Source organism: Pristiophorus japonicus, chromosome 8 (genome assembly GCF_044704955.1).
Source record: "Pristiophorus japonicus isolate sPriJap1 chromosome 8, sPriJap1.hap1, whole genome shotgun sequence".
In the NCBI taxonomy this organism is placed as follows: domain Eukaryota; kingdom Metazoa; phylum Chordata; class Chondrichthyes; family Pristiophoridae; genus Pristiophorus; species Pristiophorus japonicus.
The window spans coordinates 237,221,555-237,237,422 of NC_091984.1; the positions used below are offsets into that span (position 1 = coordinate 237,221,555).

The window sequence follows — 15,868 nt, forward strand, 5'->3', positions numbered from 1 at the left end:
GAGATTTTTTGAGGATGTAACTGATATAATAGATAAGGGAGAGCCAGCTGATGTGGTGTATTTGGATTTTCAGAAGGCTTTTGATAAAGTCCCACATAAGAGGTTAGTGTGTAAAATTAAAGCACAGAGGATTGGGGGTAATGTACTGGCATGGATTGAAAATTGGTTAACTGACAGGAAAAAGAGAGTAGGAATAAACGGGTCTTTTTCGGGGTGGCGGGCAGTGACTCGTGGGGTACCACAGGGTTCAGTGCTTGGGCCTCAGCTATTCACAATATATATACATGATTTGGATAAGGGAACCAAATGTAGCATTTCTAAGTTGATGACACAAAACTAGGTGGGATTGTGAGTTGTGAGGAGGATGCAAAGATGCTGCAAGGTGATTTAGATAGGTTGAGTGAGTGGGCAAACACATGGCAGATGCAGTATAACGTGGATAAATGTGAAGTTATCCACTTTGGTAGGAAAAACATAAAGACAAAGTATTATTTAAATGGTGATGGCTTGGGAAGTGTCGATGGACAGAGGGACCTGGGTGTCCTTGTACACTAGTCATTGAAAGCAAACGTGCAGGTGCAGCAAGCAGTTAGGAAGGCAAATGGTATAGAAACATAGAAAATAGGTGCAGGAGTAGGCCATTCGACCCTTCGAGCCTGCACCACCATTCAACAAGCTCATGGCTGATCACACACCCCAGCACCCCCCCCACACCCGACCCCCCGACCGCAAGGACCACATCCAACTCCCTCCCGAACACATCCAATGAACTGGCATCAACAACTCTCGGCGGCAGGGAACCCCACAGGCCAACAACTCCCCGAGTGAAGAAGTCTCTCCCAATCCCAACCCCAAACAGCCCACCCCCCCCCCCATCCCAAGAGCATGCCCCGCCCCCCGCCCCACCCCGGCTCCGGATCCACCCAACACCGGGAACTCTCCCCCCGCACCCAACCCGCCCCGTCCCGTCAGAATCCTTCCCAAATGCCGAACACCCCCGGATGTCGAGCCCCCAGCCCCGGCCACCCCGGAGCCAGGCCCCCGCGACACCAACCACACCACATCCACCAACCGCCATCTGCGCAGTCAACCCGTCCACCCCACTCTGAACACTCCCCGCACCGAGGCACAGAGCCCCCAGGCCCGCCCCTCCAACACACTTCGCCCCCCCCCCCCCAGACCTCCGCTGCAATGTGGCCCCTCCTGTCCCCCGCCCTGGGTTTCTCCGCCCCCCACCTCCAACACTCTCCCCTCCATCCCCCGCCCCCGTCTCCCCTCAACTTCCCTCTGCCTCCCCGCACAGGCTCCCATCTTGGAGGCGGTAACCTTCTGGGGCAGGGAATTTTAGCCCCCAGCGTGGAAGTCCTGCTCCCGCCGCAGAATTGGCCTTACCCCCCCCCTCAATGGAAGCGGAGTGCAATTTCCCACACTCCACTTCCTTTGGGGGCAGTTACCGGGGCACAACAGGATGCTCCTGCGACAGTGGGAACTGGTGCTCTCCACTCTCTGTCCTGTGACAGTGGGAACTGGTGCTCTCCACTCTCTGTCCTGTGACAGTGGGAACTGGTGCTCTCCACTCTCTGTCCTGTGACAGTGGGAACTGGTGCTCTCCACTCTCTGTCCTGTGACAGTGGGAACTGGTGCTCTCCACTCTCTGTCCTGTGACAGTGGGAACTGGTGCTCTCCACTCTCTGTCCTGTGACAGTGGGAACTGGTGCTCTCCACTCTCTGTCCTGTGACAGTGGGAACTGGTGCTCTCCACTCTCTGTCCTGTGACAGTGGGAACTGGTGCTCTCCACTCTCTGTCCTGTGACAGTGGGAACTGGTGCTCTCCACTCTCTGTCCTGTGACAGTGGGAACTGGTGCTCTCCACTCTCTGTCCTGTGACAGTGGGAACTGGTGCTCTCCACTCTGTCCTGTGACAGTGGGAACTGGTGCTCTCCACTCTCTGTCCTGTGACAGTGGGAACTGGTGCTCTCCACTCTCTGTCCTGTGACAGTGGGAACTGGTGCTCTCCACTCTCTCTCCTGTGACAGTGGGAACTGGTGCTCTCCACTCTCTCTCCTGTGACAGTGGGAACTGGTGCTCTCCACTCTCTCTCCTGTGACAGTGGGAACTGGTGCTCTCCACTCTCTCTCCTGTGACAGTGGGAACTGGTGCTCTCCACTCTCTCTCCTGTGACAGTGGGAACTGGTGCTCTCCACTCTCTCTCCTGTGACAGTGGGAACTGGTGCTCTCCACTCTCTCTCCTGTGACAGTGGGAACTGGTGCTCTCCACTCTCTCTCCTGTGACAGTGGGAACTGGTGCTCTCCACTCTCTCTCCTGTGACAGTGGGAACTGGTGCTCTCCACTCTCTATCCTGTGACAGTGGGAACTGGTGCTCTCCACTCTCTGCCCTGTGACAGTGGGAACTGGTGCTCTCCACTCTCTGTCCTGTGACAGTGGGAACTGGTGCTCTCCACTCTCTCTCCTGTGACAGTGGGAACTGGTGCTCTCCACTCTGTCCTATGACAGTGGGAACTGGTGCTCTCCACTCTCTGTCCTGTGACAGTGGGAACTGGTGCTCTCCACTCTCTCTCCTGTGACAGTGGGAACTGGTGCTCTCCACTCTCTGTCCTGTGACAGTGGGAACTGGTGCTCTCCACTCTCTCTCCTGTGACAGTGGGAACTGGTGCTCTCCACTCTCTCTCCTGTGACAGTGGGAACTGGTGCTCTCCACTCTCTCTCCTGTGACAGTGGGAACTGGTGCTCTCCACTCTCTCTCCTGTGACAGTGGGAACTGGTGCTCTCCACTCTCTCTCCTGTGACAGTGGGAACTGGTGCTCTCCACTCTCTCTCCTGTGACAGTGGGAACTGGTGCTCTCCACTCTCTCTCCTGTGACAGTGGGAACTGGTGCTCTCCACTCTCTCTCCTGTGACAGTGGGAACTGGTGCTCTCCACTCTCTCTCCTGTGACAGTGGGAACTGGTGCTCTCCACTCTCTCTCCTGTGACAGTGGGAACTGGTGCTCTCCACTCTCTCTCCTGTGACAGTGGGAACTGGTGCTCTCCACTCTCTGTCCTGTGACAGTGGGAACTGGTGCTCTCCACTCTCTGTCCTGTGACAGTGGGAACTGGTGCTCTCCACTCTCTGTCCTGTGACAGTGGGAACTGGTGCTCTCCACTCTCTGTCCTGTGACAGTGGGAACTGGTGCTCTCCACTCTCTGTCCCGTATGTTGGCCTTCATTGCAAGAGGATTTGAGTACAGGAGCAAGGATGTCTTACTACAGTTATACAGAGCCTTGGTGAGACCGCACCTGGAGTAGTGTGTGCAGTTTTGGTCTCCTTACCCAAGAAAGGATATACTTGCCATAGAGGGAGTGCAGCGAAGGTTCACCAGACTGATTCCTGGGATGACAGGACTGTCGTATGAGGAGAGATTGGGTCGACTATGCCTGTATTAACTAGAGTTTAGAAGAATGAGAGGGGATCTCATTGAAACGTATAAAATTCTGATGGGGTTGGACAGACTGGATGCGGGGAGGATGTTTCCCCGGGTTGGGACGTCTAGAACAAGGGGTCACTCACTCAGGATATGGGGTAGGAAATTTAGGACCGACATGAGGAGAAATGTTTTCACTGAGAGTGGTGAACCTGTGGAATTCTCTACCACAGAAGGCTGTGGAAGCCAAATCACTGAATATATTTAAGAAGGAGATAGATTTCTAGACACAAAAGGCATCAATGAGTATGGGGAAAAAGCAGGAATATGGAGTTGAGATAGAGGATCAGCCATGATCAGCTCGAAGGACCGAAGGACCGAATGGCCTACTACTGCTCCTATTTTCTATGTTTCTATCCTTCCTTAAATACGGAGACCAAAACTGTATGCAGTACTCCAGGTGTGGCCTCACCAATACCCTGTACAGTTGTAGCAGGACTTCTCTGCTTTTATACTCTATCCCCCTTGCAATAAAGGCCAACATTCAATTTGCCTTCCTGATTACTTGCTGTACCTGCATACAAACTTTGTGTGTTTCATGCACGAGAATCCCCAGATCTCTCTGTACTGCAGCACTTTGCAATTTTTCTCCATTTAAATTATAATTTGCTTTTCTGTTATTTCTGCCAAAGTGGATAACCTCACATTTTCCCACATTATACTCCAATGTTTTGCCTACTCACTTAGCCTGTCTATATCCCTTTGCAGATTTTTTTGTGTCCTCCTCAAAATGTGCTTTCCCGCCCATCTTTGTATCATCAGCAAACTTGGCTACATTACACTCGGTCCCTTCATCCAAGTCATTAATATGATTGTAAATAGTTGAGGACCCAGCACCGATCCCTGCGGCACCCCACTAGTCACTGTTTGCCAACCGTAAAATGATCCATTTATCCCGACTTTCTGCTTTCTGTTAGTTAACTAATCCTCTATCCATGCTAATATATTACCCCCAGCCCCGTGAACTTTTATTTTGTGCAGTAACCTCTTATGTGACACCTTATCGAATGCCTTCTGGAAATCCAAATACACCACATCCACTGGTTTCCCCTTATCCACCCTGCTCGTTACATCCTCAAAGAACTCCAGCAAATTTGTCAAACATGATTTCCCTTTCATAAAACCATGCTGACTCTGCTTGGTTGAATCATGCTTTTGCAAATGTCCTGCTATTGTTTCCTTAATAATGGACTCCAGCATTTTCCCAATGACAGATGTTAGGCTAACTGATCTATAGTTTCCTGCTTTTTGTCTGCCTCCTTTTTAAAATAAGAACGTTACATTTGCGGTTTACCAATCCGCTGGGACCGCCCCAGGACCCAGGAAATTTTGGTAAATTACAACCAGTGCATCCACTATCTCTGCAGCCACTTCTCTTAAGACCCTAGGATGTAAGCCATCAGGTCTTGGGGACTTGTCCACCTTTAGTCCCATTATTTTACCCAGTACTACTTCATTAGTGATAGTGATTGTATTAAGTTCCTGTCTCCCTATAGCCCCTTGATTATCGATTATTGGGATGGTTTTTAATGTCTTCTACCGTGAAGACTGATACAAAGCGCTTTACAGCCAATGAAGTACTTTTGGAGTGTAGTCACTGTTGTAATGTGGGAAATGCGGCAGCCAATTTGCACACAGCAAGCTCCCACAAACAACAATGTGGTAATGACCAGATAATCTGTTTTTGTTATGTTGATTGAGGGATAAATATTGGCCCCAGGGATAACTCCCCTGCTCTTCTTCGAAATAGTGCCGTGGGATCTTTTATGTCCATCTGAGAGGGCAGACAGGGCCTCGGTTTAACGTCTTATCCGAAGAATGGCCCCTCCGACAGTGCGGTGCTCCCTTAGCACTGCACTGGGAGTGTCAGCCTAGATTAGGTGCTGAAGTGGGACTTGAACCCACAACCTTCTGACTCAGAGGCAAGAGAGCTACGCACCGAGCCCAGGCTGAAAGAACAATTGCTTTTCTCTAAATCTGTTGCCCAACATGCACCTCTACTGCTGTGGAGCAACTGACGACAGCGTCCCTGCTGGGCAAGAGTATGTCAGTTGCGACCCCATGTACAAACTGAAAGACAATGGTGAGACACATTACACAGGATCTCTAAAACACGAGTATAAGTTGTATGTGTAGGACATGTGTTATATTATCAGATCAGATGCGATCTGCTCACTAGCGTGGGCCTCCATCCTTCTCCAACACCTCTCCACCATCATCCAGCTGGGTGGGACTGCATTCGCCTGGTTCCATTCTTATCTAATCGTAGCCAGAGAATCTCCTGCAACGGCTTCTCTTCCCGCCCCCGCATCGTTACCTCTGGTACCACACCCCTCCCCCACCACCAGAATCTATCCTTGGCCCCTCCTATTTCTCATCTACATGTTGCCCTTTGGCGACATCATCTGAAAACGCAGCATCAGCTTCCATATGTACGCTAATGACGCCCAGCTCTATCTCACCACCATCTCCATGGTCTCTAAATTGTCAGACTGCTTGTCCAACATTCAGTTCTGGATGAGCAGAAATTTTCTCCAATTAAATATTGGGAAGACCGAAGCCATTGTTTTCGGTCCCCGCCACAAACTCCGTTCCCTAGTCACTGACTCCATCCCTCTCCCCAACTTCCGAGGATGAACGAGGCTGCTCACAATCTTGGTGTCATATTTGACCCTGAAATGAGCTTTCGACCACATATCCGCAGCATAACTAAGACCACCTATTTTCACCTCCTTAACATCGCCCGTTTCCGCCCTTGCCTCAGCTCATCCACTGCTGAAGCCCTCATCTATGCCTTTGTTACTTCTAGATTTGACTATTCCAACACACTCCTGGCTGGCCTCCCACATTCTACCCGACGTAAACTGGAGGTGATCCAAAACTCGGCTGCCCATGTCCTAACTTGCACCAAGTGCCGCTCACCCATCACCCCTGTGCTCGCTGACCTACATGGCTCCTGGTTAAGCAACGCCTCGATTTCAAAATTCTCATCCTTGTTTACAAATCCCTCCAAGGTCTCACCCTTCCCTATCTCTGTAATCTCCTCCAGCCCCACAACCCCCCCGAGATGTCTGCGCTCCTCTAATTTTGCCCTCTTGAGCATCCCTGATTATAATCGCTTTACCATTGGTGGCCGTGCCTTCAGCTGCCTGGGCCCCAAGCTCTGGAACTCCCTCCCTAAACCTCTCCGCCTCCCTTTCTTCCTTTAAGACGCTCCTTAAAACTTACCTCTGTGACCAAGCTTCCTGCCCTAATTTCTACTTATGCGGCTCAGTATCAAATTTTTTAAATCTGCTAATACTCCTGTGAAGCGCCTTGGAACATTTCACTGCATTATAGGTGCTATATAAATACAAGTTGTTGTTGTATCAGGTCAGATGCAGTCTGCTCACTAGCATAGGCCTCTACGTGCACTGATCAGCCTATCAGAGGTTTACTAATTTAAATTTATTTCTTGTTCTACCGACCTGACTGAAAGGTTAATTCTAGGCTCATCTCAGCCAACTGAATACTTCATAGACCTCAATGAAAACCCCCTTGACCTTATCTCCTCTGTACAACTTGAGCTTCTCCAATTTTTCCTCCGCGCTCATGTCCCTTACTTTTGAAATCTTTCTTGTTGCTTTTCTCTGCACCGTCCCTAACGTATGCGAGTCCCTTTTCAAAACCAACAACAATTTTACACGGTCTTCCACGTGTGTCTGGACCAGTCTATCCAGCTGTGGTCAAGAGGACGAGATATTTCAACTTAAGAGCAAGTGTCCTTTAACTTGTCGCTGTGGCTTTCAGCTCAAGCCAACAAACTGGATGGTTCCTCCTTGCCAGCTGCAAGACTTCTTCAGCAGCACCACCCAAACCCGCGACCTCTACCACCTAGAAGGACAAGGGCAGCAGGCGCATGGGAACACCACCACCTCCACGTTCCCCTCCCAGTCACACACCATCCCGACTTGGAAATATATCGGCCGTTCCTTCATCGTCGCTGGGTCAAAATCCTGGAACTCCCTCCCTAACAGCACTGTGGGAACACCTTCACCACACGGACTGCAACGGTTCAAGGCGGCGGCTCACCACCACCTTCTCAAGGGGCAATTAGGGATGAGCAATAAATGCCGGCCTTGCCAGCGATGCCCACACATCAGGATCTTGCTTAAACTTCAACTCATCCAAAACTCTGCTCCCTGTATCCAAAACCCCGCCAAGTCCCATTCACCCATCAGATGGCTTGGTGCGAGTTAGTCTGCAGGCAGCAGAGTTTTGGATGATCTAATTTATTTTTATAGAGGGTGGATGATGGGAGGTCTGCCAGGAGTTTCACACCCTGTAAAATCCAACACCGTCTCCTAGTTACTGCAAAACACTGCACTGCATGCAAAGCAGACAGTTCCAACAACGCAGAGCTCAACAACTGGACCATTTCAGCTGTTTCCTGAAATCACTATACAGGCTTGTTACCCTCAAACTGAAATTATACTTACCCTCCTGTCAAACCAAGAATGTTCCCCAACGAGCACCTGCCTCGTCTCTCCTCCGCCCAGTGGGACCCCTGCCTCGTCTCTCCTCCGCCCAGTGGGACCCCTGCCTCGTCACTCCTCCGCCCAGTGGGACCCCTGCCTCGTCTCTCCTCCGCCCAGTGGGACCCCTGCCTCGTCTCTCCTCCGCCCAGTGGGACTCCTGCCTCGTCTCTCCTCCGCCCAGTGAGACCCCCTGCCTCGTCTCTCCTCCGCCCAGTGGGACCCCTGCCTCGTCTCTCCTCCGCCCAGTGGGACCCCTGCCTCGTCTCTCCTCCGCCCAGTGAGACCCTCTGCCTCGTCTCTCCTCCGCCCAGTGAGACCCCTGCCTCGTCTCTCCTCCGCCCAGTGAGACCCCTGCCTCGTCTCCATTCCACCCAGTGGGACCCCTGCCTCGTCTCTCCTCCGCCCAGTGGGACCCCTGCCTCGTCTCTCCTCCACCCAGTGGGACTCCTGCCCCGTCTCTCCTCCGCCCAGTGAGACCCCTGCCTCGTCTCTCCTCCGCCTAGTGGGACCCCTGCCTCGTCTCTCCTCCGCCCAGTGGGACCCCTGCCTTGTCTCCATTCCACCCAGTGGGACTCCTGCCTCGTCTCCATTCCACCCAGTGGGACTCCTGCCTCGTCTCCATTCCACCCAGTGGGACTCCTGCCTCGTCTCCATTCCACCTAGTGGGACCCCTGCCTCGTCTCCATTCCACCCAGTGGGACCCCTGCCTTGTCTCCATTCCACCCAGTGGGACTCCTGCCTCGTCTCCATTCCACCCAGTGGGACCCCTGCCTTGTCTCTCCTCCGCCCAGTGGGACTCCTGCCTCGTCTCTCCTCCGCCCAGTGAGACCCCCTGCCTCGTCTCTCCTCCGCCCAGTGGGACCCCTGCCTTGTCTCTCCTCCGCCCAGTGGGACTCCTGCCTCGTCTCTCCTCCGCCCAGTGAGAACCCTGCCTCGTCTCTCCTCCGCCCAGTGAGAACCCTGCCTCGTCTCTCCTCCGCCCAGTGGGACCCCTGCCTCGTCTCCCCTCCGCCCAGTGGGACCCCTGCCTTGTCTCTCCTCCGCCCAGTGGGACCCCTGCCTTGTCTCTCCTCCGCCCAGTGGGACCCCTGCCTCGTCTCTCCTCCGCCCGGTGAGAATCCTGCCTCGTCTCCATTTCGTTGTAACCGGACTCTTGCGCCTCAACGCTGTCCGTGCAGCCCCGAACATGCCGCTGACCCGGTTCCGACAAGCAGCCTCAGGGTGTTTACTCCTTACCTGACAAAGCCTCCTCTTCCCCGGGCAGCTGGCCAACGAACAGCTCTCCTTGTTGCAGCAAGGTGCAAAATAATTGGCTGCAGGTTCTGATCGCCGCGAGAACGTCAGCTTCCTGATCAGCCTAATGAGAAACACACAGAAATTTACCGTTAGCAGAAGCCAATACTATCAACCTCAGACAGTCGCTGACAATGTTCCCCGTCAGCAACGCTTTGTTCGGTTAATGCGTGGTCGCTTTAAATTTCTGCGCATGTGTGGTATTTACAAAGTTCGAGCACCTTAGCGGGAGCATTGGTCGCGAATAGGCTTCACTCAATCTTTACACTGTTGAGTTGGACTGATGAGAAGAAAGAACATGCATTTATACAGTTCCTGAAAGCACTTCTCTGTCAATGAACTACTGTAACCAGTTTTGTAGGCATATGCAGCAATGTACAGGCAGTAAGCTCTCTCAACCAACCAGGACAACAAAGATCTTGCATTTCTGTAGTACCTCTCGCAGGGGAAGTCCAGAACCAGGGGACACAGTCTAAGGATAAGGGGTAAGCCATTTAGGACTGAGATGAGGAGAAACTTTTTCACTCAGAGAATTGTTAACCTGTGGAATTCCCTGCCGCAGAGAGTTGTTGATGCCAGTTCATTGGATATATTCATGAGGGAGTTAGATATGGCCCTTATGGCTAAAGGGATATGGAAAGAAAGCAGGAAAGGAGTACTGAGGGAATGATCAGCCATGATCTTATTGAATGGTGGTGCAGGCTCGAAGGGCCGAATGGCCTACTCCTGCACCTATTTTCTATGTTTCTATGCAAAGTCCCAAAGAGCTTTACAGTCAGTGCAGTACGCACGGGGTAGCCTTGAGGAGGAATTCATAGAATGCATACGGGATTGTTTCTTAGAACAGTATGTTACAGAACCTACAAGGGAGCAAGCTATCTTAGATCTGGTCCTGTGTAATGAGACAGGAATAATAAACGATCTCCTAGTAAAAGATCTTCTCAGAATAAGTGATCACAGTATGGTTGAATTTGTAATACAGATTGAGGGTGAGGAAGTAGTGTCTCAAACGAGCGTACTATGCTTAAACAAAGGGGACTACAGTGGGATGAGGGCAGAGTTGGCTAAAGTAGACTGGAAACACAGACTAAACGGTGGCACAATTGAGGAACAGTGGAGGACTTTTAAGGAGCTCTTTCATAGTGCTCAACAAAAATATATTCCAGTGAAAAAGAAGGGCGGTAAGAGAAGGGATAACCAGCCATGGATAACCAAGGAAATAAGGGAGAGTATTAAATTAAAAACCAATGCGTATAAGGTGGCCAAGGTTAGTGGGAAACTAGAAGATTGGGAAAATTTTAAACGACAGCAAAGAATGACTAAGAAAGCAATAAAGAAAGGAAAGATAGATTACGAAAGTAAACTTGCGCAAAACATAAAAAGATAGTAAAAGCTTTTACAGATATATAAAACGGAAAAGAGTGACTAAAGTAAATTTGGTCTCTTAGAAGATGAGAAGGGGATTTTAATAATGGGAAATGTGGAAATGGCTGAGACCTTAAACAATTATTTTGCTTCGGTCTTCACAGTGGAAGACACAAAAACCATGCCAAAAATTGCTGGTCATGGGAATGTGGGAAGGGAGGACCTTGAGATAATCACTATCACTAGGGGGATAGTGCTACATAGGCTAATGGGACTCAAGGTAGACAAGTCCCCTGGTCCGGATGAAATGCATCCCAGGGTATTAAAAGAGATGGAGGAAGTTATAGCAGATGCATTCGTTATAATCTACCAAAATTCTCTGGACTCTGGGGAGGTACCAGCGGATTGGAAAGCAGCTAATGTAACGCCTGTTTAAAAAAGGGGGCAGACAAAAGTCAGGTAACTATAGGCCGGTTAGTTTAACATCTGTAGTGGGGAAAATGCTTGAAGCTATAATTAAGGAAGAAATAGCGGGACATCGAGATAGGAATAGTGCAATCAAGCAGACGCAACATGGATTCATGAAGGGGAAATCATGTTTAACTAATTTACTGGAATTCTTTGAGGATATAACAAGCATGGTGGATAGAGGTGTACCGATGGATGTGGTGTATTTAGATTTCCAAAAGGCATTCGATAAGGTGCCAGACAAAAGGTTACTGCAGAAGATAAAGGTACGCGGAGTCAGAGGAAATGTATTAGCATGGATAGAGAATTGGCTGACTAACAGAAAGCAGAGAGTCGGGATAAATGGGTCCTTTTCGGGTTGGAAATCGGTGGTTAGTGGTGTGCCACAGGGATCGGTGCTGGGACCACAACTGTTTACAATATACATAGATGAACTGGAAGAGGGGACAGAGTGTAGTGTAATAAAATTTGCAGATGACACAAAGATTAGTGGGAAAGCGGGTTGTGTAGAGGACACTGAGAGGCTGCAAAGAGATTTAGATAGGTTAAGCGAATGGGCTAAGGTTTGGCAGATGGAATACAATGTCGGAAAATGTGAGGTCATCCACCTTGGAAAAAAATACAGTAAAAGGGAATATTATTTGAATGGGGAGAAATTACAACATGCTGCGGTGCAGAGGGACCTGGGGTCCTTGTGCATGAATCCCAAAAAGTTAGTTTGCAGGTGCAGCAGGTAATCAGGAAGGCGAATGGAATGTTGGCCTTCATTGCGAGAGGGATGGAGTACAAAAGCAGGGAGGTCCTGCTGCAACTGTACAGGGTACTGTGTGCAGTTTTGGTCACCTTACTTAAGGAAGGATATACTAGCTTTGGAGGGGGTACAGAGACGATTCACTAGGCTGATTCCGGAGATGAGAGGGTTACCTTATAGATTGAGCAGACTGGGTCTTTACTCGTTGGAGTGCAGAAGGATGAAGGGTGATCTTATAGAAACATTTAAAATAATGAAAGGCATAGACAAGATAGAGGCAGAGAGGTTGTTTCCACTGGTCGGGGAGATTAAAACTAGGGGGCACAGCCTCAAAATACAGGAGAGCCAATTTAAAACCGAGTTGAGAAGGAATTTCTTCTCCCAGAGGGTTGTGAATCTGTGGAATTCTCTGCCCAAGGAAGCAGTTGAGGCTAGCTCATTGAATGTATTCAAGTCACAGATAGATAGATTTTTAACCAATAAGGGAATTAAGGATTATGGGGAGCAGGCGGGTAAGTGGAGCTGAGTCCACGGCCAGATCAGCCATGATCTTGTTGAATGGAGGAGCAGGCTCGAGGGGCTAGATGGCCTACTCCTGTTCCTAATTCTTATGTTCTTATGTTATAAAATGTTGTAATGTAGAAAACACAGCAGCCAATTTACACACAGCAAGCTCCCACAAACTGCAACGCGATAACGACCAGATAATCTGTTTTAGTGATGTTGATTGAGGGATAAATATTGGCCCCAGGACACCGGGGAGAACTCCCCCTGCTCTTCTTCGAAATAGTGCCATGGGATCTTTTACATCCAACTGAGAAAGCAGATGGGGGCCTCGATCCAATGTCTCATGCGAAAGACATGCACCTCTGACAGTGCTGCACTGTGAGTGTCGGCCTGGATTATATGCGATAATGATAAGTGGGTTGTTTTTGATGGGAAGAATGTTGGCCAAGACACTGGGAGAACTCCCTGCTGTTTCTCGACGAGTCTCACGGAGTGAGCGAACTGAGGAACAGGTGGACACAGCAGAGTGTCAGCTTGGCGCTGCTGGTCGCACCCTCGCATCTGGGGCAGAAGGTGGCGCATTGAGGCTTTAAACCAGCGATGGTGGCCTGGCCAGCACTCCCCCCTCGACCACTACTGACCAGAGGAAAAGGTTATATCCCTCACTGCTGTTACTGGGGTTTTGCAGCGCACAGACTGCCATGGTTACCTAGATAAAAATCACTGCATTTTAAAAGTAATTCATGTGTGTGAAATGCTTTAACTACAAACCTTCCTTGTTGCCCCATAGTGCAGTCCCATTAAGTCTAGCTCTTAATACTGTAATGCTCTAATGCTCTAAATCCAGCCACATACTAACGGAGCAATTGCAATCGGGCATCAGAGCATCACAATCCCCAATAGATAACTGGCACAAGAAATAAAGGGGCCTTCGACGGAGGTCCACAGTGCGTGTAAAATGGGAAACTAAAAATACGCACTGAAAGACTCCACATCCTGTGTGAACATACTTCAGACAGGAACATTCATGCACTGGCAGCAATATAAATATGGGCTGTTTCCAATGTTCGCGCCCCCCCCACCCACCCAAGTTCGACTGGCTGCTGTACCGCGATGGATCTCAGAGCTGAGGGGTTGCTGTCACTACAGTGTATCCGTCAGATCTGTACAAGGTTTTCTGTATTTCACTGCATCATCATAGACAGTCCCTTGGAATTGAGGAAGACTTGCTTCCACTCTTAGAATGAGTCCTTAGGTGGCTGAACAGTCCAATACGGGAACCACAGTCTCTGTCACAGGTGAGACAGACAGTCGTTGAGGGTAAGGGTGGGTGGGACTGGTTTGCCGCACACTCCTTCCGCTGCCTGCGCTTGATTTCTGCATGCACTCAGCGATGAGACTCGAGGTGCTCAGCACCCTCCCGGATGCACTTCCTCCACTTAGGGCGAACTTTGGCCAACGACTCCCAGGTGTCAGTGGGGATGTTGCACTTTTTCAGGGAGGCTTTGAGGGTGTCCTTGTAATGTTTCCTCTGCCCACCTTTGGCTTGTTTTCCATGAAGGAGTTCCGAGTAGAGCACTTGCTTTGGGACTCTCGTGTCTGCCATGTGAACAATTTGGCTTGCCCAGCGGAGCTGACCAAGTGTGGTCAGTGCTTCGATGCTGGGGATGTTGGCCTGGTCGAGGACGCCAACGTTGGTGCGTCTGTCCTCCCAGGGGATTTGTCAGATCTTGCGGAGATATCCTTGATGGTATTTCTCCAGCGACTTGAGGAGTCTACTGCACATGTCTCTGAGCCATACAGGAGGGCGGGTATTACTACAGCCCTGTAGACCATGAGCTTTGGTGGTAGATTTGAGGGCCTGGTCCTCGAACACTCTTTTCCTCAGGCGGTCAAAGGCTGCGCTAGCGCACTGGAGGCAGTGTTGAATCTAGTCATCAATGTTTGCTCTTGTTGATGAGGCGCTCCCGAGGTATGGGAGATGGTCCAGGAACCTCGGCATACCATTTCCCTGGAGCGTCAGCCTAGATTTTTGTGCGGCAGTCTCTGGAGCGGGACTTTCTGACTCGCTCTAATGTTCCCCCAGAAGCTCATCAAGAGGGAGGACCCGCGCGGGTCACTCATCATGCCCAAGCTGCTGCCGCTGGAACATACTGCAGTAAATTTAAACGGGCCGCACACAGAAAAACAACATTAGAGGGAACATTGCCGGCGATCTCTCTTTTTATGGTCAGAAACCTCACTCCCAACAATGACTGCAGGTTTCGCAGAGATGTGATAAAGGGCTAAGATCCCAAAGCAGTATTTGAAGTGGAGCTGGGGGGAGTTCTCCCTGGTGTCTTGGCCACGATTTATCCCTGAACCAACATCACAAAAACAGATTCTCTGATCATGATCAAGAGATGAGAGGGTTGTGCTCTGAGGAGAGATTCAACCTATACTCTCTGAAGTTTAGAAAAATGAGAGGTGATCTCATTCACATATATAAGATTCTGAGGGGGATTGATGGGGTAGATGCTCAGAGGATGATTCGCCTTGTGCGGGAATGTAGAACCAGGGGTCACACAGTCTCAGGATAAGGGGTCGGCCATTTAGGACTGAGATAAGAAAGCTCTTCACTCAGAGGGGGGTGAATCTTTGGAACTCTCTGCCCCAAAGGGCTGTGGAGGCTCAGTCGTCGAGTATATTCAAGGTCGAGATCGCTAAGATTTTTGGACTCTAGGGGAATCGAGGGATCGGTCGGGGAAGTGGAGTTGAGGTCGAAGATCAGCCATGGTCTTATTGAATGTTGGAGCGGGCTCGAGGGGCCGACTCCTGCTTCTTGTGTCATCACATTGGGATCTTGCTGTGCTGCGCCATTTCCCAAATTCCGACCGTGACCACGCTCCAAGCTGCTTCATTGGCCGGGAGGTGTTCTGGGCTGCCCCAAGGGGTGTGTGAGGGGGCCCAGGGGATGTGAGGGGGGTTCCTGGGGGGGGGAAAAGAGAGGGTGAGGGGGGAGTGGCCCGAGGGGGGCACGGGGATGTGAGGGGGGGGGGGGATGTGAGGGGGGGTCCTGAGGGTGAGCCCGAGGAGGGTCCGGGGTGTGAGGGGGGGAAGGCCTGGGGGTGAGGGGGGGGATGTGAGGGGGGGGGTCCGGGGTGTGAGGGGGGGGAAGGCCTGGGGGTGAGCCCGAGGGGGGGGGGGGAATGTGAGGGGGGCGGGGGGCTATGTCGAGGGCCCTGGGGGGGGGGGAGGGAGTGTGTGATGAGGGAGGCCCGGGGTGAGGATGTGAGGGGGGGGGGGGCCTGGGGGTGAGCCCGAGGGGGGTGTGTGTGTGAGGGGGAGGGGGGAAGGCCTGGGGATGAGCCCGAGGAGGGCGGGGGGGTGTGAGGGGGGCGGGGGGCTATGACGAGGGCCCTGGGGGGGGGGAGGGAGTGTGTGATGAGGGAGGCCCGGGGTGAGGGGGGGGGATGTGAGGGGGGGGGGGGGGCCTGGGGGTGAGC

General features: G+C 51.3%; 1 protein-coding gene across 3 annotated transcripts in view; it reads right to left on the minus strand.

Moving 5' to 3' along the window:
* The window catches only part of noc4l (nucleolar complex associated 4 homolog), a 55,529-nt gene that overhangs the window by 39,063 nt on the left and 598 nt on the right, over positions 1-15,868 (minus strand). For all 3 annotated transcript variants that reach the window (XM_070888125.1, XM_070888126.1, XM_070888124.1), the window contains exon 2: positions 9,236-9,356. In XM_070888125.1, coding sequence (XP_070744226.1) covers positions 9,236-9,356 — 121 coding nt within the window. The remainder of the gene's footprint in view (positions 1-9,235; positions 9,357-15,868) is intronic.